This window comes from Convolutriloba macropyga, chromosome 8 (genome assembly GCF_964194025.1).
Source record: "Convolutriloba macropyga chromosome 8, txConMacr16.3, whole genome shotgun sequence".
Classification (NCBI taxonomy): Eukaryota; Metazoa; Xenacoelomorpha; order Acoela; family Convolutidae; genus Convolutriloba; species Convolutriloba macropyga.
In genome coordinates, this window is record NC_134475.1 from 16,602,190 (window position 1) to 16,628,753 (window position 26,564).

The 26,564-nt window shown below is 35.8% G+C and overlaps 1 protein-coding gene across 5 annotated transcripts in view; it reads left to right on the forward strand.

Annotated features, from left to right (window-relative positions):
* The first annotated feature begins 95 nt into the window (after positions 1-95).
* LOC142343971 (uncharacterized) overlaps positions 96-26,564 on the forward strand; it is a 286,528-nt gene continuing 260,059 nt past the window's right edge. The window contains exons 1-3 of one of the 5 annotated variants that reach the window (XM_075395387.1): positions 96-239; positions 850-1,681; positions 25,334-25,509. In XM_075395387.1, the coding sequence (XP_075251502.1) occupies positions 1,618-1,681; positions 25,334-25,509 (240 nt within the window). In that variant the 5' untranslated portion in view covers positions 96-239; positions 850-1,617. Of the gene's footprint in view, positions 240-259; positions 358-579; positions 1,682-21,511; positions 22,541-25,333; positions 25,510-26,564 lie in introns of those variants that run through there. The other 4 variants (XM_075395386.1, XM_075395388.1, XM_075395385.1 and 1 more) reach the window with 4 other exon arrangements.

Sequence of the window (26,564 nt, forward strand, 5' to 3'; positions counted from 1 at the left end):
ACGCTTGATACGAGATTTATATAAATTCATTGGAACGTGACTCTTCTCGTGTTTATCATTACACTGAAATTGAACACTGCTGTTATCCTGAACAGTGCAAGCAACCATGATAATGTGTTAATAATTAATATCTTCTTCTATTCACAGATATACTTTGTACACGTTGCGTATGAATGAATGAATGTTTTCACGTATTACAGACTATCTTCATTTGTCATTTCCGTCTTATCTGTTTTGCTGTCAAAATTTTCCCATTTTTCACCATTTTTTTGCCGAGGAGAATATTTAATCAGCATAAAAATTGCAGCAGCGCAATTTGTTATCATGCCTAAAAATGCAGAATAAAATCGATGTGACGTAGGTTTTGTACGGCTTGGATTACCAAAATTGACGCATTGTTTCATGGAAAACTAACAAAAAAATGATGAATTTGCGGATTTTGCAATTTCTATATGGTCGTTTTTTTTTGCTGAAACTGGGAGAAAAAACTGCCAATTTTAAAAGGCGCTTATGCTAATGAGTTTTAAATTGAATTCCTGGGAACAAAATGCTTCCTAAATTGGCAAGTCTTTTGATGCCAGGTGATAAAAACTGAAACGCACTTTTTTCAATTCATTGCGGAATAGTCCATAGGAAAAACACTTTGGGAAAATAAGCTTCAATAAACAGATAAATTTCTCTCCTTCCATTCTCCAGTTCAAATTCAGGAAAAAGCGTTTCCTCAAATTATTGTTTGGGTCAACAACGATTGTTTACTGTTCCTACAGTTTGTAAACAACGACAACTCTTTCGGTCAACAACCGATTTGCAAAATAATAATAGTGAAATAATGAAAGGGGAAATTTGTAGGTCAGGAACCCATTTCGAAATCTCTTTCATCCGGTTATTTCAATGATAATTAGTTTGTATAATATTTCGACTATTTGCATTAAGACCTAGATATTACGACCAATTAAAGTATACCCAAAAATTTGCCGTCCAATTCGTTTTGATTATTCAACTTACAACCTATTTGCAAATTATGAATGAAAACAGAAAACTCCAAAATTTTCTTTGACACGCTAACGTGATTATTTACCTCAAAATTGTATATAGACCTTAAAGTTAGAATTTAAACTGAAACCTGTTGTTAAATTAATTCGAAGTTTTTGCTGAGTGAATTTGAGTAATATTTAGCGTGTCAGCCGAAATAAACGGGCATTTCGCAGTTCATACCTACAGTTATTTTGTCGTCACAGTAGGAAGACAACAAACCTACTGATTTAACCGGTTTATTTGTTTGGTTGAAATGTCTGCGGATTATAAATTTAATATTGGGGCGAACGTTTATATAATTCAGCGGCACAAAGAGATAGAACCTAGATCATTCTGAATTTGGCTGGAATTAACTCGATCCTTTTCTTTCATAGTCAAGACTAAATCCAGTAATTCTAGTTCTGATAATTGGACAGCTTTTTCAGCCCCTGTGCGTGCGTCGTCTTTCCACGCAACCTCTAAATTGACTCAATTAAATTTACTTGGTCAGATAAATTTTCGTTACTTCGCTGAAGATTTTTGACAGAAGAACTTATTTGGTGTGTATTATTGCATTTATCTCATACAATCCCCTTGGACAAAATGGGGCATTTGACGGTATTTTGGCGAATCGCTACTGTTATTCTGTCTACTTCGTTTGTAGTCGGTAAGTCGATGCAAAGATCTGTTTGGTTACAAATACTGTGATGCTAAATCTGTAAATCTTCACCTGTTCCTAAATTAGAAACATTTGATTTAGATGCTTGCATGAATTCTGTTGACGTTAATATAGAATTACGTAAAACTGTCCAATGAGCCCAATGCTCATTAATACAATCAATTAATGGATCTGAAATGGATCAAAATTTTTAAAATGAAAAAAAAATGTTTTACGGTTTTCGACATCAGTTATTTATTACCCAAGGTGTGGTCTGCGATCTAAAATAGGTATGGCTGAGACGTATATCATCCGCGGGCATTTGTCCATTGCAATCCAAGATCCTAGTACGATCCAACATTGGTCACCTTGGCCTGTCCCATACTAAAGTATTGGTCTGTTGGGTCTCGAAAAAACAGACATTCACTCTCTGCTTGGATGAACTATCAAGTTTAATGGCTTTAAGCAGAGTCTAAAAGCGGCTACTTGGATTGGCCAAATATTATAGAGGCTGGTGAAGAGGTGTGTTTTTAGGGCTCTTTTTATCAATGGACAACAAATTGCAATTATGGAGTTTACCTCACTCATTTCATGCTTTGAAGTATAGTTTTTTTCTTGAATAGACAAATTCTGAGTTAATTGAAATAAAACAATATCAAAAAAATGAATATGGAGCCAACATTTTCAATTGCGTACGCCCTACTAATTTTAAAGGTGCTTGTTTTAAAGCGATTCATGGGCCTTACGAAGGGTCAAAACGCTCCGGCCCAGAATGGTAGAGGTCTAATTGTCTAATTGCTCTTGCAGACGAAGTTAGTAGTTGGGTTATTATGGCCTATACATGTCTTTCTAACGCGTTGAGAGAGAGAGAGAGAGAGAGAGAGAGAGAGAGAGAGAGATCAACCGATTGTAACTTGTGTCTAAGGTTGACATAGCTTGACAAAAATCTGTTTTTCAAAGCAAACATGGCTTGATAGATGAAATCTCGAAGCACAAGGAAGAAACAGATAATAGTCTATCAGAAGGTCCAAAGTTCCACAGCGTAGGTACTAGGTTATACAGCGTATCGGATTTGCGTTTAAGTTGTTATAAAAAAATAGCCATCAAGCTCGTATAATTCTGTGCCTTGACAGAATGTTCCAACATTTCCCAGATTGTTTTTAAACGATCCACTGTACTAAATCATTGCACAGTAAAAAGAGACAGGGAAAGATTCTGAATCTTAATTCCGCTGCCTATACCGGGAAAACAATAGCCTCCAGCTCTCAGAACTGGAAAAGTTTATTTTGTTGGCTCGTGTTCTTCATAACAATAAAATTTCCGTACTCTGCTTGTGGCAGTTAACAAGTTTTGATGATAAAAAACACTTGAAAAAAATCTGGCATTTAAATACAACATTTGAATAAGCATAAACATGCTTACAACATGCTCTATAACATTCAAAAAAATAACAGTAGCTTTAATAAATCTAACTCCAGCAGCCACAAGCTTGGAAAAATAATCAACATCCTAAGTTAATCCTGAATCAGCTCCCAAAATATAGCAATTGCCGCCAGTACATATGCTCTAGTGATGCAATTAGAATTATCCTTCAGCTAATGACCGACTGATGAAGCACAGTCAAGCAAAAACAATAAATTCGAGCTTCTCATTCGAGCAATCAGGCAAACTGCCAGGTAACGTTAAGTTCCCGCAATTACTCGGAGCTTCTAGATCAATCGCTGCGACAAAATAACTCAGACACGGTTATTATCTACTACCAGAGACTCTTCCGCTTCAGTATCGGCTAAACTATGCCAAACAATTAGTAATTAACTCGCACACCGTTAGAATTTTATGTGCTGCGCTGATAGTATAAGCCAATTTATACTGAGCCGAGCAAACATTTTGCTGCAAACCATAATGGCAAAAAGTTTTCAGCCTTCTCTGCGGTTAAAACTTTGTGTATTGAATATCGTAACGTAAATTTTAAATGTCAGTAAAGACGGTCGGAAATCATGGCAAAAATAAATAGGCAAACAAGCAAAATTCGGTTCCGCGATTTTTGTTTACAAAATGTTGTTAGGGATATACGAATCTTTTCACGCCTAACCATGCTTGCTTTGGCCCATGGCTCACGCTGTTACACAATACGCCAAGCTACAATTTTACAGACAGTTTTTTTTCTGATTAAAAAGTTTTATCAGCATCCTGGTTGAATTTTCTAATTTGAAAATCGAGTTGGAGGGAAATGGTTTGTGTGAATTTACTATTCACACACTCATGTTACCCATTTTTGTCACACCTATGTTTTTTTGTTGATCATAGTTTTTTTCAAATGTGTTAAAATCAATGGCCCGTTCATGTTAATCGTTTTGGTTCATCATTCATGCTGTCTTAACTTCAACTTGTGTACATTTTTGAGAAAAGTTTTGTTTTTCCTAAACGCCAATGATAATTGAAAAAGTAAAAAAAGAGTACCTAATGACTTTCAAAACCTCAAAAAAAAACAAAATTTCTCCCTAGATTTGAAAATTTTGTTGCAATGACAGCAATTTTATTCACAAAATTAGGAAATTTAACATTTTGCTGTCCAATTTTTTTTCTCACTCCTTAGTATAGCTCTTCCAAATCTTTCGAAGTTTTCTAAACAAGACAAAAATATCACAAACGCAATAATATCATTAAAAGGAATCTTTGCGTTTTTCCTCATTCTCTCATTATGTCAAGCGATACAAATTTAACCAATGTAGAGAGACAGTCGCTGAGAGCTGCATCTTTGCAACATGTTGAAGCGTTGCCTGAGATAAAATTCTTAAACTTATTTTTGATATTGTGGTCATTTTGAATATCCTAACAACCCATTGAGTATTTTTGCAAGTCTGTTTGCTAAACGTTTCTAAAGGTTTATGTTGTTCTGAAAACCAAAAAGCCAGTTGAGCTGAATTCAAATGGGATAAAATGCTGAAATTAAGAGAAATGTTCAAAATTGCACGAAATCGTGTAAAAGTTTGCTTCAGTTTTTTTTTAAAATGAAAGTTTTGCAAGAGCCTCTTCATAAAGAATTTTTAGAGGTAAAGGGATTTTAAAGCGATACCAGAAATGTTAATCTGACCTCAAATGTAACGGCTGCTCTCCTATCAAAGTCAAGGAAAACTTTACACCGCCCAGTTCGTTTCAGCGGTTTCAAATCTGTCCGGATATTGTTTTTGCAGTTAACTTTTGTGAACTGTATTATCCGCTATACTGTAGAATACCGTTGCATTACTTGTTGCTCTATTACGCTTGATAACTAATTGCTCAGCTTTGCTGTATAACAAACTTGTTTCTCTCAGAATAACAAAATAATTCAAATTGAAACAATCAGATTTTTGTTGAGTTTTGGTTAATAACTCAAGTTATAAACCGAATATAGGAATTCCCGTACCTACAAACTGTAGCCCTATAATTTGGCTACAACTATGCAAAATTTCAACCTGCTGCAGTTAGCAGTCGTTAAAAGTGTGGTTTTACCAGTTGCAAATTTGATAATAATAGTAATAATTTTTTGTAACTTCAAAGTTAGCAACTCTCTCTATTGGTTTCAATAACACCAATTTCGAACTAGAGTAGGCTTCGTTAAAGCCAGTAAGAGAAACCGACTTTAATCTTTGCACAAAGTTTCTCTTACTTAGGAACTTTGTTCCTCAGAAAGAAAGTTTTGAGAATATCAAAGTTAATTCTTTTTTCACAAGTCAAATTAAAGTTAAAACTGTACAATCACTAACATGATCTACAGAAACAAGACACGATAACAAGTAATTTACCGCTCAAGAAAGTGTGCTTCAATACGCACTGTATGTCAGTTTAATAAAACCAAATTAACAAGTTTCAACTGATTTTTGGTAGTTTTTCAAGCTCCTTTGATGCTGCTAGTCACGTGGATTTACATGTCAAATTCAACTGTTTATTGGTTGTAGATAATAATGTCGACCGAACGTGAACATTCTTCCATGACGTCACTTTTTCAGTGTAAATTTGAGGTCATTGGAAATTTGTTAACCATGTAGAAGATTTGTCGAATATTCTGTATCAATAACAGTTTGATTCGCAATCCAATCGCAAAGAATCTGATGCAGTACTGTTAAGTCGTTGTATTGTTTTAATGGTGGTTGAGGTATTTCGAGTTTGAGTTATATTTTAACTTCATGAATGACGATTGTGCACTAATAATAGTTGCTAAACATAAATGTTGAACAAAATGAACAAATCTGTATGGCTTCGATAGAATGTAACGTTGAATTTTGCTTGTCATGCTATCCTAGCTTTGAGGCTTGAAGTGGCCTTGAGGCGCTATTCAATTTGGTAATTGAGTTAATAAGCTCAGCCGCCAGATCGCCGGCCCTGTTTTCCTTCGCGAAAACATCCTTTCCAGGTAGTACTGGGGCGAGCTTCACTACTGGTCTCTTGTACACTCCGTTGTTCGTTCGAACTATCGCTGATCGAATCACGCCGTCAGACCCACCGATGGTCTCCGTAACTCGACCTAGTTTATAATGTCCACGCTTATCGCTGTCTTTGATCAACCAGCCGAGATCGCCTTCTTTAAGGTTTTCGTTCGCCGTAGATCGCCATTTTTGCCGATTATTCAGAGTTGGCAGATATTCTTACAAAATCTGTCCCATATGAGATTTTGAGTTTGTCGAAAGAGCTTTCGATGGTCAACAATTTCTTCTGCGCATGGTAGATAGGGTAAGCAAACGTTCCTGTTGCCAAGCAAGAAGTGATTGGGGGTCAATGCTTGTAAGTCATTAACGTCTGAACTGACTGGAGTCAAAGGTCTTGCGTTCAATGTCTGCTCAACGATGCACATCGTTGTTGAAAGAACGTCCTCGGTGACTGATCTGTTCCCCAACACTGCATACATTGCTTTCTTGCAACTTTTCACCAACCGCTCCCATACTCCTCCAAAGTGAGGTGCTGCGGGTGGGTTGAACTTCCATCTGATTCCTCGTTGAGCTAGATGTTCTTCGATTCCTTCTTTGTTCCATGCCGCAACGTACTCTGCAAACTCTTTTCCAGCTCCAACAAAGTTTGTCCCGTTGTCACTGATGATTGTACTTGGTTTGCCTCTTCGAGCAATAAATCTCATTATTGCATTGAGACAACTGTCTGTGTCCAACTTAGGTACCACTTCTATATGCACCGCTCTCATAGTTAGACATGTGAAAAGACAACACCATCGCTTTTTGTTTCTTCGCCCAATCTTCGCAATGAAAGGGCCAAAGTAGTCGACTCCAACACTTGTAAAGGCTGTTGAAGCATCTAACCGTTCTTCGGGTAGATCTGCCATGACTGGTGCTATCGTTTGTGCTCTACCTTTTCTGCAGGTAACGCACTTGTTCATGATTGATCTAAAGGCGTGCCGAATGCCTAGGATCCACATCTTCTGCTGAACAATGTTTCTTACATGCTCAGTGCCCTCGTTGATTGTCCTTGTGTTCGTTTCGCAAGAATAATTCAACCGCATGATGTTTCCAATGTAGTAATATTGGATGCTTTCCATTGAAGTCCAATTGACTTTTGCTTATTCTGCCTTTGGCTCGAATAAATCCTTCTTCGTCTAAGAAAGGGGGAGAATTGTAGGATTTTGCTGCCTTTTGGAATTTCCTTTTCAGTTTTGAGAGATTTCATCTCTTCACCAAAATGTTCTCGCTGTAGTAACTTGAAGATCGTTGCTTTTGCTTTTTCTCTTTCTTCAATGCTGACTACGAGTGTAGCTGGTTTGTGTTTGCTTAATGCTCGCTGTACGTATGCCACTGTATTCAGTAGTCTGTTAATTACAGTCTGCAATTACTGAATCGTTCCCACTGAATAACAGCTTTCTTTTCTGCAGCCTGTATCTTGAAGACTGATGAGGGTATATTTTCTTCATCTGATGCAAAGATTAGGTTCACTTGCTCTGGTCATTCACTTTCTGGTCGTTTCAACCGGGCCGGCCCAGTGAGCCACTCACTTCTCTTGAGTTCTTCAATGTTGATTGCTCTGGTGCCAATGTCCGCTGGGTTGTTGATACCGCTCACATGTTTCCACTGTGAAACATCGATTGTATCTAGTATCTCAGCCACCCGATTGGCCACAAACACTTGTTGTTTACGATGGGAACTGTGTATCCACTGCAATACTGTAGTTGAGTCTGACCAAAAACTACAACTACTGATGTTCATTTCATGTTCCTTGACTATCTGTTCCTTCAACCTCACTGCCATGACCGCCGCTTGTAATTCCAGTCGGGGTATTCAAAGGTGCCTCATCTGTGCCACTATGCATTTTCCAATGACAAATGCTAAGTCAGCTGAGTATTTTTTTGGTTGTGAACGTAGATAGGCCACTGCGCACATCGTGTCTTCAGATGCGTCAGCAAACACATGAATTTCGGTTTTATCCCTCTCTCTGTTGAAGTACCTTCTAGCGATTTGGAAGTTGTTCTTTGGAAGTTGTTCTTTCCATCCCAGGAATTCTTTTTCTTCACTAGGCTCCAATTTGTTGTCCCAATGTTGTCCATTCTTAGTCCAGATGCTTTTCAGAAGTCTCACGTGAACACTGAATGGAGCAAACAATCCGATCGGGTCGAATACTGAAGATACCAAAGACAAAATCTTCCTCTGGGTTATATGTGCTTCAACTTCCTTGTTTGTACCTCTGAATACCTGACGACTGTCATCAATAACGGTCCATTGTAGTCCTAGCACTGAGGATCCCTCTGTATTGGGTTCCACTTCGACTTGTTTCGTGTTGCTGATTGACTTCAAGTCTTCTGGGATTGCTTTGGTAACTGCATCGTTGTTGCTTATCCATTTCTTCAATTCAAATCCATGTTGTGAGAGAAGAGTATGCAGTTGATTGAAGACTTCAATTGCTTCTTCAGGGGTTTCTACTGATTTGATGAAATCGTCAATGTAGAAGTTGTTTTGTAATGCCTTTGCTGCAATTGGATAATCCTTTTCGTTATCCAGTCCCATTCGCTTGCGAGCATAGTTTGCGCAAGTTGAAGAACTCTTAGCTCCAAATACGTGACGCTGATATTCGTATATCTGAACAGGTTCATTAGTCCTTGGGCGCCATAAGAACCTCAAGCAACTTCTATCCTGTTCGGGAACTTGCACTTGTAGAAACATCGATTCGATGTCAGCTGTCAGAGCCATTGGTCCTTCACGGAATCTGAATTTTGTTGCAATCAACCCATGTAGCAGATCAGGTCCTGCTAGTAGCTTGTCATTCAGGCATACTTCTTTGTACTTAGAGGCAGCATCGGAAACACGTCTTACTTTGCCAGGCTTGTTCGGATTTAGCACTGGATGGTGTGGCAAATACCATTCCTTCCCGAAGGTCCCTTTCGCTTCGGACCCGTCCAATACCTTTACGAATACTTTTTGTACATCAGTATCTATTGAATGTTGATACAAATTCTTCAGCTTTGGGTCCCTTTGGAATCTTCGCTCCAGTGAGTAAAGCTGACCCAAGGCTGAGCTGTAGTTGTTCGGTAGGTTTGGCTCTGGTTCACTCCACAGCATTCCCACTTCGTACCGCTCGCCTGTGAACTTTGTCGTACTTTCCAGCATCTTTTGTGCCTGCAGTTCCTTCTTTAACTGACTGACGACGTTTATTTTGGAAGCATAGGTTTCTATGTCCCACCAGGTTTGGATATTCTCAGCCACTTTCACATCTTCAGTGAAGGTGAAATGACAAACATTTTGTCTTCTTTTGCTCGTCGTGGGTTCACTGACTACCCATCCTAATTCTGTTAAAACGGCGAAAGGTTCATTTCGTGTTCCTATCTTGTAGTCCAATGGGCGTTGTAGCTCATAAGCATCTTGACCAAGGATGATGCCAACTTCCACTAAGTTGAAGCTTTTGTTGGGTAAAACACTCAAGTGATTAAAGCTTTGCTTCAGCTTGTTGTAGTTGTAGTTTGTGTTTCCCAAGGAGATTGACGGGTGTGCAAACGCTTCGATTGAATGCACCTTTGAATGGAGTCCCTTTATTTTGAGAGGAACCTTTTCTGTCTTCAGATCCTTTGTTCCGTGTATGCCAGCTATGTTGAGCGTCGCATCGGTGCCTTGGGCTCGTAACTTCCTTTGCACACTTCGATCGATGAATGAAACCGTGGATCCAGTATCGAGGAAAGCATATGTGTTCAGCCTGTTGCCACCGCTCTGTATTGAGACAGGAACTATCTGAAGAAAGCTTGTAACTTCGTTACTCTGATTGATTGTTGCTGCGCTTACGTTGACTGCGTGATTGCCCCCGCCCATTTGGTTTTCTGATCCATTGATGCCGCACGCATTGACTTTGCAATCTTTAATCGCATGTCCTTTGCCTAAACATCCGTAACGTAAGCGTTGCTTCCTCACTGCTGCGTACCAATCATTCACACTCATGTTCCTGAATAGTGGACAGTTCCATATTTTATGAGTGCCACCAGCTAGTGGACAGTGATCACTTTGCGTTTGCTTCGTTTCTTTAACGTTCAAATTTGCACTGAATGTCGATATTTTCGAGAACCGTTTGTCTCTATTTGTGCTTCTCTGGTCTTCTTCTCTTCGCTTTCCCTTGAAAGCTGAAAACCCTTCGTGCACGAATGCTATCCTAGATAGCCACTTTTCAAACATAATCAGATCAAGCCAATCTTCATCTTTATCATCAACATAGAACCACCACTTCTCTTTGAGAACTTGAGGTAGTTTATCTACTGCCATATACAGTGTCGAGCTTGATTGCAGATCACCAATCTGCTTGTACTTTTTGAGCACATTCACAAAGTTCGAAACAATAACTGAGAAACTGATCAGACCTGTTGAGTCGTGAGGTTTCACCTGACTGGCTTTGCGAAGACTCTCCAGTTGTGCATCAATGATCACATGAGGCCTTCCAAATTTCCTCTCCAGAATGCTCCATGCAGCACTATAGAATTGTCCAGAATAGCCCATTCCAGGGATTGCTGACCTTGCCTTGCCTGTCGGTAGAGTCTTCAGATGGCTCATTTTCTCTGAGTCTGGTATTGGTCGTTGATCCACTGTAGCAATGAACATACTAGCCCACTCCGGCCATTCGAGGGGGTTCCCATCGAAGTTGTTCAACTTGAGCTTTGGTAGGCTACTGCTACCCGCGTACCCACTGTTGTATCGTAGCAGACCCGCTTTGGCGAAAACGCCCGTTCTTCAACACTTAAGGATCGGTCTCGTGAACTGCGATATTTTGAGAAGTGACTAGACCTCTTCACTTCAGGGGTTGCTTCGAAGCGAGCTGTTGATCGATCTGGTGTTAGAAGGTTGTCGATTCTGCTGGCCCAGTCAGAGACGTCTCTCTTCTTGGGGGTCCAGTTGAAGGGTGATTTGTCTCGAGCACTGGTTGATTGGGAACGAGCATCATCGTTCTCTAATGCTGTTCTCTTCACTTTGCGCTCTAGCTCGCGCTCTTCCTCCAGTAGTTGATGCTTGGTTTCCAGTTCCTTCATTTGCATTTCCAGCTCTAGCCTCCTCCGCTCAAACCGTGCTTGTTCGAGTTGCATCTTGGTTTCAAATTTGATATCGAATTTCTTCATTCTTTTACTCACGCCTTTGCTTTGCCGATGATGTTTCCGAAACATTCTCCGTCTCTTGGCCACTTGCTGTTGCTCCATTTTGCACTGTTTGAGCTACTGGGTCGTCCGTTGGGTAGTTGTTGTTATTCTTGCTGTCGCTCGCTGCTTGGGTTGCGTTGCTTTGCTTTGCATTCATTGCTGGTTGCGTTCCTTTGTTTATATATGCAAGCCAATGATAGTCCAAACTTGCTTTGCACTTTCTTGATTCTTTCAGATGTTCTTCAACGAAATTAGCTTGATAGGGCACAATTTTGTTTCGCCGCTGCAGTTGCTTCGGTATTTCCTCCTCTAGAAGGTGAACAGTCTGTTGGTAGAGGACCTTTAGTTTGTTGGGTCGATCTGAATCTTCAATTTTTTTGTAGCCAATCCGTGTTTTAGTGTTAACTTCTTCCACTAAATCTTGAAAATTCTTGTCGTACCTTTGAGCTGTTGATTGAAGCTCCTCTCTGCTGGTTGTGCTTGGATTGCTTGGTTGCTGTTTGCTTTGCTGGTTTCTTTTAAGCGAGGTCAACTTTTTAGCGTGTTGTGTGAATTGCACTCGCACCTTTCGCTCTGCCTTACTGGCGTTGCGCTGTTGATTCGTTTGATTTTCTTTGGGGGGTGCCTTTGGCACTCTCCTCATCAGATTGGACAGCAGTTTGCCTTCCACTGTCCGGATCGGCGGAGCGAATGTAACGGCTGCTCTCCTATCAAAGTCAAGGAAAACTTTACACCGCCCAGTTTGTTTCAGCGGTTTCAAATCTGTCCGGATATTGTGTTTTTGCAGTTAACTTTTGTGAACTGTATTATCCGCTATACTGTAGAATACCGTTGCATTACTTGTTGCTCTATTACGCTTGATAACTAACTTATATAAGTAACTTATGATAACTAACTTAACTAACTATTACGCTTGATAAATAACTAACTGGATAACAAACTTGTTTCTCTCAGAATAACAAATTAATTCAAATTGAAACAATCAGATTTTTGTTGAGTTTGGGTTAATAACTCAAGTTATAAACCAAATATAGGAGTTCCCGTTCCTACAAATTATAGCCCTAAAACGTGGCTACAACTATGCAAAGTTTCAACCTGCTGCAAATAGCAGTCGTTAAAAGTGTGGTTTTACTAGTTGCAAATTTGATAATAATAGTAATAATTTTTTGTAACTTCAAAGTTAGCAACTCTCTCTATTGGTTTCAATAACACCAATTTCGAACTAGAGTAGGCTTCGTTAAAGCCAGTAAGAGAAACCGACTTTAATCTTTGCACAAAGTTTCTCTTACTTAGGAACTTTGTTCCTCAGAAAGAAAGTTTTGAGAATATCAAAGTAATTCTTTTTTCACAAGTCAAAGTAAAGTTAAAACTGTACAATCACTAACATGATCTACAGAAACAAGACACGATAACAAGTAATTTACCGCTCAAGAAAGTGTGCTTCAATACGCACTGTATGTCAGTTTAATAAAACCAAATTAACAAGTTTCAACTGATTTTTGGTAGTTTTTCAAGCTCCTTTGATGCTGCTAGTCACGTGGATTTACATGTCAAATTCAACTGTTTATTGGTTGTAGATAATAATGTCGACCGAATGTGAACATTTTTCCATGACGTCACTTTTTCAGTGTAAATTTGAGGTCATTGGAAATTTGTTAACCATGTAGAAGATTTGTCGAATATTCTGTATCAATAACAGTTTGATTCGCAATCCAATCGCAAAGAATCTGATGCAATACTGTTAAGTCGTAGTTTTGTTTTGCTGGTGGTTGAGGTAGTTCTAGTTTGGGTTATAGTTTAACTTCAAGAATGACGATTGTGTACTAATAATAGTTGCTAAATATAAATGTTGAACAAAATGAACAAATCTGTATGGCTTCGATAGAATGTAACATTAAAATTTGCTTGTCATGCTATTCTAGCTTTGAGGCTTGAAGTTGCCTTGAAGCGCTATTCAATTTGGTAATTGAGTTAGTAAGCTCAGCCGCCACATCAAAAATGATGCCATTGAAAATTGGACTACTACCATTGAAACTTACGTTCAGCAAATCTGATATAAATGTAGGTTTTGCTTAATTTGTTTAATCTCAACATGTGTAACACTTTCTTGTAAGCATTTAGGTTCCCAATTATCTCGAGTTTACAATTATATTCAACAACTTCATTTATACCTTCTCTTTTTTTGTGAATTTAAATAACAAGATGAATTGAAATGCGCTTAAGTCCCCGAAATATGGACAATCGATAACCTTACGACGTTCTGACGTTCATAACTCAAGTTTTTTTTCTAAGATAGAATATGAACAAAATCTAGAAAATTGTTCCCACGCATTTTGCGCCAACAGAATTGAGTTCAACGAGGAAAGTGTATGTCGACGATTTTTTGTCTAGTCATAAAAGATTTCGAATAGATTAGTTACGCATTCGAGACCGAGAATGTTGTTTCACTGTATATTGAGATTGGTTGATTTTAACTTACAATAAAGACCAGTTGGTGTAAGAAATGGATAGGAACAATTTTGTGAATATCGTGCGCATATGGTAAACATTGTTGTTTCGAATGTCTTCAACATGAATGTGTGACGTGCTGACTTTAGAAATATGATACTGAGGCTGCTAAAAATTACAGTTAAATCTTTCCATTAATAGTATGTTTTATCAGGTGTACACGATAAAACGAAGCATCGGATGTTTTTATGTATATTAACAATCAGGCCGTTTCAAAAGGACGATGCTTCGAATAGATGGCAGTGAAAATTTGTATCAAATGAAAGACAAAAGTAATTCATACATGCAAAATCTCAGAAATGCAATGATAATTTTGTCCTAGTTGACCGGCTGGCGGGGCTTCGCCGCGATAACCGGCCAGTTGTTTCCGAATTACATCCAACAGCGTGTGAGAGGAATGGCAATGGACAGCGGCCCACAATTGCACACATAATTTTTCGTTTCTTCTTTCTTGTTTAACTTCGTCATTTGTGATTACATTATTGTTCCGACCCCACCTGTGGGGGGAGGAACTATATACTCAAATGTGTTTTTTGTTCAGACAATTTTTGCCGATCGATATATTCATCGTAGAGAAAAGTGAGTGGTATCATTAGAAAGCTCGTCCAGCGTAGAATTTGAAATTAAAAAGATTTTTTTTTAATTTTGCATTTTTCGAGGAGTTATCGAGGTTTAAAGTTTTGTGTGAACACGTCAACTGATATCCAATGAACAAAATATTCATTTTCAAGGAATAACTCATGTTTTGTTTGTCTTGAAATCTGTGTTTTCGAATTTTTTAATGAAATTTTGATTTTCTTTTTAAGATTTTACTAAATTTTGGGAGTCTTATGGCGTAGACTCGCTAGCTAAAACTGCAATAAACTTCCTAATGTTCATTAAGTAAACCTATATAGTGCTTTGAGTGGACAGCTAATAGCTGCTAAGACTTTGAAAAACAATTGTTCGAATTTTTTTTAATTTAAACCGATAATAAACTTATTTTCTTGAACAGTAAGTCGGTCTCAGCAATGACAGAACCAGTCTTCTTTTAACTGCAATCAAAATTAATCTGGTATGTGGTTTTATCTGATAACTATTAGTTTTAGGACTTCCATAACACGAGTTCTCATAGTTTCAAAAAAAAATTGAATTTTTTCTTGTAATTTTGGTTCTTTTTGAAATCTTTTCCCATTATCTTAAAATTGATATTTCCCATTGGTTTAGAAAAAACGTTCAATCGATGATCCAAAGATTCTGGTTTATTTGGCGTCGACACTTTCTTCTCGAAATTTCGGCTGATTTTTTTTATTTTTGCCTGTATTTGTCGTTGTTTTCATAATCATAAGATTTTTTGTGATGTATTATTGACAATATATTGATGAAAAAACATCCTTTCTCTTAACATCAATGAATAACAAAAGCGTATTTTTCGGATTTTGCTTAAAGCTGTTGAATTTAGTGACTGTTAAGACTTTAAGAATAATTTTTTATAATTTTTTTTTGTAAATTAACAAATCTTAAGCTTATTTTCGTGAGCTGTGAGTCAGTCTCAGTAATAACAGGACCTCCTTCTTTTCTACTGCAACTAAGAATCTGCTTAGCGGTTTTGTCTTCTAACTATTGGTTTTATGACTTCGATGCCACGAGTCTTCATAGTTTTTTTTTTAATTTCGGATATGTTTTTTTGTAATTTTGGTTGATTTTCCTTGTATTCTAATTTTGGTAATTCCCAGTGGCTTAGAGAAGATTTTCAATTGATCATAGATAAAGTTTGCAGGGAAAAGTTTTTGATTCAAATGGTTTCGACACTTTCATTCATTTTTCTACTGAGTTTCTGGGTTTTTCATGTATTTGTTGTTGTTTTCATAATCATAACACTTATTGTGATTTCCCGTTGATTACATATGATTGACAAACGTCATTTCCTTCTCAGTGAGTTATAACTTAGCGTACTCTTTGACTTCCGTTGAAAGGCATTGAAATTAATGTCGTTGAAATAACTGATTTTCTCAAAAATTTCGTGACTTTATTGTATTTCTTCATACTTTTTAAGTCATATTGTTAAGAAAAGAACCACCCCATTGGTACTTAAAAATTCTTTTTTATTGGGTTTGACACTTTTCCCGCTCTATTTTCCCTGAATTTGCTGCTTTTGCTATTTGGTTAAATCTTCATGTAGTCGTGAAATGCTGACTGGACTCATAGGCTTCTAAGTAAAGATTAAATGATAGATGTTACTCAATGCAGTCAGTTTATAGCAAATTGTATTAAGTTTTTGTGTAATATATGAGTTTTTGAAAGTGTTCGTTTTCAAAGATTTTTTGTACTTTTCGGTTTTTGTTCTTTTCGTCAACTTGTAATATATTCTATTCATTGAGAGGTTCCATCCAGTTCTTTGTAATTCAATGATATCCATTGAAACCATTTTTCCATTGATATCATGTTCTAACTGATGATTTGTTTGTTGGACAATATGCGTTTTCATAAAAGTTTTGTGAGTGGTCAATATTTGTGTTTCTTTTTGTCTTCTTTTGGCACATTCGCTAAAAAATTATGTTTCTGCTTATTTTGTCGTTTGTTTTTTTTTTCTCGTAGTTTTTCTAATGGCAGATCTTCTGAGCGTTGTAATGAGGCGTGGTGTTCCGTTTTTCAATTAGTAGTTCGGTTGCGTAACGATTGTTTTAATCTCATCATTATGTTGACAATTATGTCAAAAATGTAGATGAGCTTGTGTCGGAACATCATGTGCGAACGCACATTAACGAGCATCCTTGTCAATGTAAATAATCAAAACGCCAATGTTTAGCGCGGATTGAATATTGAAAATATGCATGCAATTGTCGCCCAGCTGAAACAAAATTAGTCGTCATCCATTTGAAACGTCTTCCATTTGAACAGCCCCCATTAACACTTTTAGTTTTCACAGTTGTTCTTTAGACAAAATTTTTTCTGGGCAGTTAATAAAAAGGGATCGCTTTCTGAATAAAATGACTTACTGATCTGTCTTGCGAAATATAAGTAAAATTCTTCTTGGAAAAATCAGAGGCACAAAACTTTTGTTATAAACAAGAGCAATGGAACATCTCTGCTTAATTGGAAATTTTTAACATCGTTTATTGGTAAATGTTCTGAAAATACGATTTTTAATTTTTAAAAGATACTATTTAAAATTCGCCCGGGAGTCCAAGTTAACTTTTCATTTAATAGAAGAGGTTTAAGTCATTTAGATGCCATAGTGTTTTTTGGTAGAATTAGCAAAATTTTATTGGTTTGTCTGAAAAAAAAACGTTGTTTGTTACATATTAAGAAGAATTTGTTTTGCAAGTTGTTGACAGTTGTGTTTAGAAACATTTTGTTCAATGGCTTTGAACGGATAACAATTTTTGATAATGCAACTAGCCAAGAAGGCAGCTTAGGACAATTTAATCAAAAAATAAAGTTTCTCTCTTGAAATCAATGATTAAAAGTTTATACTAAATGACTGATTTTTAACAATAAATTGCTGAGAAACAGAAATAATACATTTTGCATCACTGCATTACGCGATTAAAATCGCCAACATTTTTTTGGCAAAAGACCTTCAAATATCTCCACCATGCTGATTAACCCCAAATTTGCTTGAAATTTGCTTAAGCTAGCGCGCATTTTTAAACAAAAATTGATATCAAGAAACATAGAAATATGTTCTTTGCATATTTTGTAAAATAAAAATTAAGCCAGTAATAGTAATGAAATATTCCTCAAAAATTGGATAGCAACCAAACCTAACGCTTGAATGTCGGGAACTTTTTAACAATCTAGCATGATAATTAAAAACATGAAACTTCAATAACTTTGGGTTTTTAGATGACGATGAGCACTGTTTACCAGAATTTTTCGTTCAGAATAAAATTATAATCTCTTCCCCATTTTATTCATAACGTAGATAATTTTTAAAAGTTCTTCTCGGGTAGGTTGGGTTGAGCAAATTTGTAGAAATGTTCTTTTGCAGAAATGTATCCGAACTTTAAACATTTTGATCTCTTCTGTACCCCTAATCAGCTTAAGGGCATGAAGGTCTCACTCCCACTTGCGCTCTTCCCCCAAGTAAATTTCTATATATTGGTCATCATAAATAATCACGCGTTCATAAATGGACTAATAAACGTTACGCCGCAAAGTTATAGAGTAATTAAATTTAATAAAAAACGCTCATTTTATTTTGTAATTCTTAGACAACTTGACGTTAAATTGCCGTCAACAACTTTTGTTGTTCCGACCCAATTTGTGCGTGGGGGATATACTCAAACAGTTTTTTTGTTGAGTCAATTTTGGCCGATCGATATGTTCATTGTAGTGAAATGTGAGTGGTATCATTAAAAAGCTCGTCCAGCGTAGAATTCGAAATTAAAAGTTTTTTATCTTTGGTGAGTTGTTGAGGTTTAAAATTTTGTGTGAACATGGGATATTTGGCATGATTTTGTTGTTACAGCGTAATTTTCGTTCAAATTATGATTTTTTCTATAAAAATATTAATTCAAAATTACTTTTCACGCTACAAAATGAATCAGTTTTGTGTTTCTAATAGACGAAAGGCGATAAAAAGGCTAGTTCTCGTCTCACAGAGAGGTTTACTATCAAAAAAACTTGAATTCTATTTGAGAGCAGTTTTTTTGAACAGGTTTTTCAAGTTTCGTTTTTTATTCACTTAGAGACTTGTCACTTCTAATATTGAGGTTCCGTTGATGACAAACCGCATTCACAGTCAAATGATGCCCAATGAGCAAACATTTTTTTCAATGAATCGCTCATATTTTTTTGGCTATGACTCTGAGTGTTCGTAATTTATAGAGAAATTTAAGTTTTCTTTTTGAGGTTTTACCAAATTTTTGTTTTACTATGGCATATAATCGTTGAACAGAAGTGCAATAGGCTTCCTAAGGCGCTTTAAGTAAACATATCTATTACTTTGAGTGGACAGCTAATGGCCGTTCAGAATTTAAAAGTAGTTTTTCGAAAAAAAAGTATTTTGAAAGTTAACCGATCTTGAACTTATTTTTGTGAACTGTTAGTCAGTTTCAGTAAGAACTGGACCCAATTTCTTTTTACTGCCACCAAAATTAATCTGGTTAATGGTTTTATCTTCTAACTACTAGTTTTATGGCTTCGATGCCACGAATTTTTATAATTTTGGCTCCTTTTGATATCTTATCTTATTATCCTAATTTTGATAACTCCCAAAGGCTTCGAGGACATTTTCAATGGATCACAGGTAAGGTTTTCACAGAAAAGCTTATTGTTTAAATGGCTCCGAGAAATTTTTTTACTGAATTTTTGGTGTTTGTTGGAGTTGTTGTTGTTTTTTTAGGCATAAGAATTATTGTGATGTCTTATTGATGACTTAAGAAACGAGAAAAACATTGACTTCCCATCGAGGCATAACTTAGCGCATTAATTGACTTCCGTTGAAAGCTACTGAATTTAACGGCGTTGAAGCTACAGGTTTTCTCAACAATTTCGTGGTTTTAACATATTTGTTCATATTTGCTACTTTTTTCAAGTCGAATTGTCTAAGAAAGGTCCAATTACTGTTCAAAATAGAAAAGTTTCTTACTCAAAAATTTATTCTTTATAATGGTTTTGATAATTTTCTTTGTTTTTTTTCGAATTTGCTGTTTTTGCCTGTTTTTTTTCTGTATCTAGTCATAAAATGCTGAGTGTTTACCTAAGCTTCTATTTGACGATTGAGGGAATTAAGTTACTCAACGCAGTCAGTTCGTTTCGAATAGTCATAAAGTTTATCAAACTATCCGTTTTGAATTTTTTAAACTTTTTTAGTTGTTGTTCTTTTCCGTCATTTTGTAATTTATTATTATCACTGAGAGGTCTCATCTGATTCCATGTAACTCAAAAATTAACATGCGTATTGATACTGTGTTGTAAAAGATGTTGTGTTTGTTGGTTATTATGCATTTTCATAAAGATTTGTTAGTGGTCTATCTGTGTTTCTTTTTCTCTTCTTTCAGCGCATTCGCGTAATAACTGATCCCAATGATTTTCAAATGAGGCCCCAGCGAACTCATTAAATCTTTCAGTATAGCTTTAGCTGAGTTAGTAGTAATAACAATTGAATAAAAAAACATATTCAGATAGTCGCTATTGATTTAATGACTTCAATAATTTTTGTTTTTGCATATTTTTTATTTGCTTTAGATTTTCTGCAACTTTAGTCGGTTTCTATGACTTAATCTAACCAAAGACAGGTCCTATTGGTTTCCTAATGACGTTTCAGTAAATTTATCTGGAATTATTTTGTTGAAAAGTACTGAAGTTATTTGAAGTTATTTGGTTTGAAAAATGTTGATTTGTTTTTGAGTTTCGCCTCCTTATTACTTCTTTTTGTCGACTTGTTACCGAGTCGCTTAAAGGAAAATTTCCATCTGCTGTGTAGTTAAGAAAAATTAAATTGGCGTAGCTAAGGTTTCATCTGATTGCATTTTGACGTTATTACTAAGTTCATTTAAATTTAGATATCGAGTTTTTGCCGTCAAATTTTTGTTCTAGCTTATTTTCTTGTTTGTTTTTTTTCTCGTATTATTTTTAAATCTCGTGAGCGCTGTAATGAGGCATAGCATTAGGCACTTCAATTAGTAGTTTGAGTGTGTTTCATCTGTTTTTGATTATCTCTTAATTTGGTTGACAATTAAATCACAAATATAGATGAGCTCGGGAAGGAACTTTATGTGCGAACGCACATTAACGAGCCTCCTTGTTTATGTTTTTTTTATAGTTTTCTCTCTCATGGTGTTTACATGCCTCACTAATGCCTCTGACTTTGTTTATGACAGTTTTGCTTCCGTATGAATTTTTTCTGAATGCCAGACGTTAGGAAAAAACCAGTAATATAGTCTATTAAGTTTTCCATACTGCTACAGAATATAAAGCGTTTGATCGATTGCTTCTATCTACTGTTTTATTATCTATTCAAAAGCACAATTTTCTTTGTCTTTAGTTCTGAATTTCCTGAGAAATTATACACGTAAAGGTGAAAAAATTGATATTTTTAAGAAAAATAAATCATTATGTTTGATTGAAAAGATTTGCCAACACGCAGAGTTCAAATATGTTTTTTGAAGTTATGAGGAGATGAAAAGGAATAAAAAAATTTGTTTTCGGCTGTTCAATTATTCTTATTATTTGCTTCTGATGCTTTCTGCTTAGCTGCTTGTTCGACATTTTGCAGATTATCAGGTTTCGCATCTTATTTTTTTCTTATCTTAATTTTTTCTTATCTGTAGTCAGAAAATTGGTACAATTATTTTGTCGCATATTTTTCAATACCATAGGCTTTTGAATAATTTGTTCCTTTTTCATTCGCTCTAATATTTGAATCTTTAATTGATTTTCTTAGACGTATGAGCCATACTTGCTTTTGATTGAGTTTTTTAAGAGAGCACAAATTGTATTAAGTGGAAAAAGATTTATGCTCAATTTTATGTCATTTTGGCTTTCGATTGAACTTTTGCTCTCACAATATGATTGATATAAAGTGAATGTTGACAGCTTTCAAATGTAAATAACTTTCAATAGGTTTTTTGTGTTTGTCTACCAGGACCACAAATGGTGTAAATTTCTGTCTGAATAAAAACATGACTTTTTTGCATGTTTAATTTTCTCATTTTTATTTTTTTCATACTTGGTTTGGCCTGTAAATGTACGTGCAAGACCACAAAATGTGCATAATTAGCACATAATGTTTTCAACATTTGCATTATGAGAATGGTATTGTCACCAGAAATATGCAAAATTTTTTGCGTTTGTTTACGATATGGTGTTTGAATTTAATCTCTGGCATAAAATATGTGACAAAAACCGTATCCATCAGACCGTGTTATTTTGTTGTTTGCAATAATACTAAAAGTGATCTCAGCTTCTTTGAATATACACCTGGTTTTGTAATAATAATTGGCATGTTTATTTTGTCTGCAATTTCCGAGTACTTTTATTTTTCTTATAAACATTTCAACTGTCTTAGGTGCTTGTTAACTCTAAATTACGCGGTTCGTGCCAGATGATAAATACTATCAGCAAACACTGGCCTAAACTTTTTTTTTACAAAAATCTTTTAACAGTCTTCTCCTAAATTTCAGGCCATCGACTTATTTCATTTTATCAATTTTCTTCTAAATTTCGGGAGCCATCAACTTATATTTTTAAACCACTTTCCGGACAAAAAATTTCTGTCGTTTGTAGATTTGCTAGCCAATAACGAGAGCAATTAATACAACTTACTGGAACTTAACAAAAATGATGTTGCTTAATTTTAAATTTAAAAAAATTCTTTCACCTCTGGAAATGAATTTTTTGTAGTTTTATTGATATATGCCTTATTCATTATGAAATGAGCTCCTGATTTAGATTTCTCCGCCATTTTAAAAAAAGTGGTAATTGTCAGTGATTTGGCGTCATTTGTTTACTTTCATTTTTGAAACCCAAGCAAAATTTTATACCAGTTAAACCTTTTATGCAATCATTCGATTTTTACCGTATCATTTTATCCTTAAAGAAACAAATAATCTTTTTTGCTAATTTTCACAGCCTTCTCGATCTGTTTTGATTAAAAACTTTTGTTTTTACAGAATTATCTGCTCACTTTGCAGCCAGAATTCAGTATCAGTTAAACTTCTATTCTTCTCGTACAGACTTTATTTACCAACATTTCAAAAGTACCCAGACTAACCCGGGGAAGTTCTGGGTCACCATGTTGACCCAAGTGGGCAAATTTGCCCACACACTCTGTATTGGGGCCAGCTTAATGTGTTAGTATAACCTTCTCCACGACTCAAATTATGTCCATACCCGTAAAATTCCCCTGCTGGACTTATTCACCACGGTGATAAAATCTGCATATCTTGTCAGTTATTCGACCTGTATAAAGTCAAATCTGAAATGGTGTGTAAACCGTTGCTCGCTCAGACTCAGTTGGTTTATTGACATGTTGAGGTTTAGACAGAGTGTCTATAGCTAGTTGCATTTAATTGGCCCAGAAAAAACCCAATCCATTTGAGTTTTAAAGCACCAAGTGATTTTGTATCATTCATTTGTATTCCAATACACATTCTTAAAATGTTATCAAATATTTTTGTATGAAATCAGACGGTTTTTTATATGCACGCATATTCAATGTCCCGTTCTGGAGCCATCGTTTTCTATTACTTATTGACTAAAATTTCTGTCATTTGTTAAATTTGCTAGCCAGCGAAATTTAATAAAAAAAAACGTACCAAATCAAAAATGCTGTTGTTTAGTTTTAAAAAAATACTTCGAAAATCTTTCTGATTCAAAAAAAATGTTGACTTAAGCAGTCAAGAAAATTTCGAGGAAAGCAAATTGGAGATGGATACATTGAAAAATGATGCATGCTCATGAAATAGGAAGCTTCTTTTTTATCGAAGAGATTAAATGTATTCAATGAGCAATAAAATATAATGAGCAATAGAGTAACCTGATGTATTTCGAACCACTCCGCGGTTTACGTGCAGGTGCTAAAAGTGACGATTTTTGCCTGCGCTAATGTGATGAACATCCAATTTGTCAATTTTTGCAGTTTGATACCCTGACAAATAGTAACATCAAAGGGTTCAAAATTTCCTTGCATTTGATAGATTCTGGTCAAGGAGCTAGTTGATCATGATTTCAAAATCTTTCAAAAGGTAATGATTGAAAAACTCGCCATATTTTGCTCGCTAAAAGGTTATATCAAGCTTTATAAAAATAATAATTTTGGTTCCTGCGTAATCGCAGCGGAACAGCATTAGGCCTACAGTAGCTTGTTCTCAGCTGCCCTTTTTCTTATTATTCTCCACATTTCAGACTGTTCTTTTTCTTATCTAAAGCGTAAAGCAATTGGGGTCACTGGTTAAGTTTAGCAAGTTTACTCAACAACCAAAACATTTGTCTCCCAGCAAATTGTTGATGACCTCAATTGTCGAAGTAAGTAACTACTTCAAACTACCACAGCTTGCGAACCAAATATTTTTTAAAAATCTTTGATAAAAAATTAATTCAAAAAAAAATTTTTGCAACGAAAACATTGATTTGTTTTACAGATTTTTTAGCCTAATTGCTGTTAGCTTTTTTGGTATTTTAGTTTCTTGACCAAAAAGTCTACGAGTTTGAATTTGACAAAATTTGAATTTGCCAATACAGTGCAGTCATGTTCATTATATTTGGTCAAAGGACAATCGTGATTTGAACTAACACAGCATTGTTTGAAACTCTGTTGTCTGATAAAATTTTTGGATTTTTTTTTCGATGTCTCGAATGAACTTTTGTGTCGTAAATTAGTTTTGGTATGAATACTATGAAAAATAGTTAAATGATTTTTTTGACAACTGCAATCAAGTTATGCATATTTTCAGCAGAGCTTTTACATTTAAAAATATCTTGGCTCTACATTATATTTGCTACATGTTTTTTTCACTATTGCCTTGAGCTGATAAATGACAATCGCTTCAATAACTGTGAATGTTTTTTTTTCATCACATGTCAAATCTTGTACAACTTTTTCCAGAGCCTATATGGTAGCACAGAAAAAATGTCAAGGTTGACTTGTTAGTTATTATTGGTCCTCACATTGGTTCGTTTTGTCATTGTTTGGCGAGTGGCGTGATAGCCGAGAGGTAGGGTGTGTAATTAACACGCCACTGATCGATAGGTCAATCCCCTGCCTTCGTGAAGCTGTCTGTGTTAGGATGAGCGCTCACTTAACCATAGCTTGAGGTTGACCATAACCTGAACCACTATTGGTCGCATGAGTGTACCTCGTTGAAGTTTCGGATCCAAAAAGTGACCAGAGTCACTAAAAAAGAGTTCTCATGCTCACACAATGAACACTCTGAAATGTGGGTAAGAATTGTTCTGCAAGCTTGTTTGCTGTGCTGAAAACTTCTCTATCTACATTAAATGAAGGGAAAAGAGCTCATTCTTTTTCAAAATAAATTAGATTTTTTGAGATGTCAAATTTAGTTTGCTTCCAGCGTTTGTTTTGAGAACAAGTTTGTACATCGTAATAAAAATCATAAGCATTTTTCTATACCAAAATTGACTTAATGTGCTTTTAGTGGATACCACGAGATTTTTTTAATATACTTGATAATTTGATGAATGAGTGGTACAAAATTAGGAACCTTTAGAAAACCTGTGATTAAAAGAATCACCAATTTGGATGCAGAAGAGCAAGAAACCCGCTTACAGATAAGATAGAGGATGCTAACTTAGAGATCAAAATTTGAGCTTATGAGTTCAAGATGCCGTCACGAATTCAACTTCGGTTTACACTTTCATATGGAATGCCGGGACAATGTTTTTAAATCCAATCGCTCGCCTGGTAATAATTGTTCCACTATTTTTGAAGAATTTTCAATTTCTCATTTTGAGCAATTTCATTTCCAGTCTAGACATCACTTAACTACTCTTTTCAAGCCTATTGATGATATGTAAAATCTAAGCGACGCTTTTCTATTCATTCCATAGTATGATTTGAGATATCGAAAGCAATTTATTGTTACTACTATTTTCAGCATACAATACAGGTATTTGATGTTGTACAGGTATAATTTTGGTGGGTATGGCAGGGCTGTATTTGGGTCCGAAGTGTGTGTCTCAGCCGGGGAGGAGGGACTCCATCTGTGTCATTGTCAGATCCAGTCAAGTGGGAGGGGCCCTTATTGCAGTTGGAGTCACAATCACTGTCGTTTTCATACTCATCGCTGGCATCGAGATACAGGTATAGTTCATATTGTCAGCAGAAAATTTGGATTCCACAGGTTGAAGTCCTCTTGACATTGTAAATTAAATTTATATCCTGTATACTCTGACAGATTTCTTAAGGGTTATTGGATTATTCATTGCCTGACTGAGATGTTGCAAGGCACGTCATCAGATCTCAAACGATAAAAATATCTTATAAGGTTTAACACGATAAAAATTTTGTAACATAACTAACTAACATCCGGCTTATAGTTTACGTTACTGTGAATCTAGTTGGTGGAGTGATGGTATGGAGAGATGGAGTTTTGGGGTTGAGGGGGCTGGGGTCCGAAACAAATGAGTTTATGTCTCCTCATCAGTTTTGTTGAATCGCTTACTTACTTAGATATTAGCTAGGTTATAACAGAACCAGGCCTGCTTAGTGACTTATAGCCCACAGTTTTTACCAGTAATTCCGATTCTCAAGTCCAAAAATCAAGAATTTCTTGTCGCGACAAGAAATGGTCACACAAAAATCAATTGTACGAGAAATTGCATAAATAGACCAACAAAAAACGGGGACCCAAATTTCAATTGAGGGCAATTAGTTATTAAACTATCGTATTGTAATCTTGTATGAGATCACATCAGACCTAGCGAAGCAAAAAAGTTACCAAAATAGTGAATATAAAATTTATTTGAGTTTAAATGGAATTGGAGCCTAAGCAAGCACCCAACAGCAGTACTTGAGGCTGTCAACAGAAGCAATGTTTTCAAAGGAACATCATTATATGAACTTATACTATCCTAGCTTAATGTGAAGAAGACTGTTAAAAAAGAATGCACTGGCGATAGGTTGTTCGAAAAATTTTTTATACGGGATATTTAGTTTTTTTAAGCTTTCTTATATAACCTAACCTGGCAATTTTTTTTCTCGTGAAAGGTCTTCAATATGATCATTTTTACCATAAAAGTATCAGAAAAATTGGAGTAGTTGATCTGAATATCTTACGCTGCAGTGTTTTTTTTGCATTTATGTAGAAAACAGTCGTTTGTACGTTATGGGTAACGTTATGGGTAACGTAGTGTGGC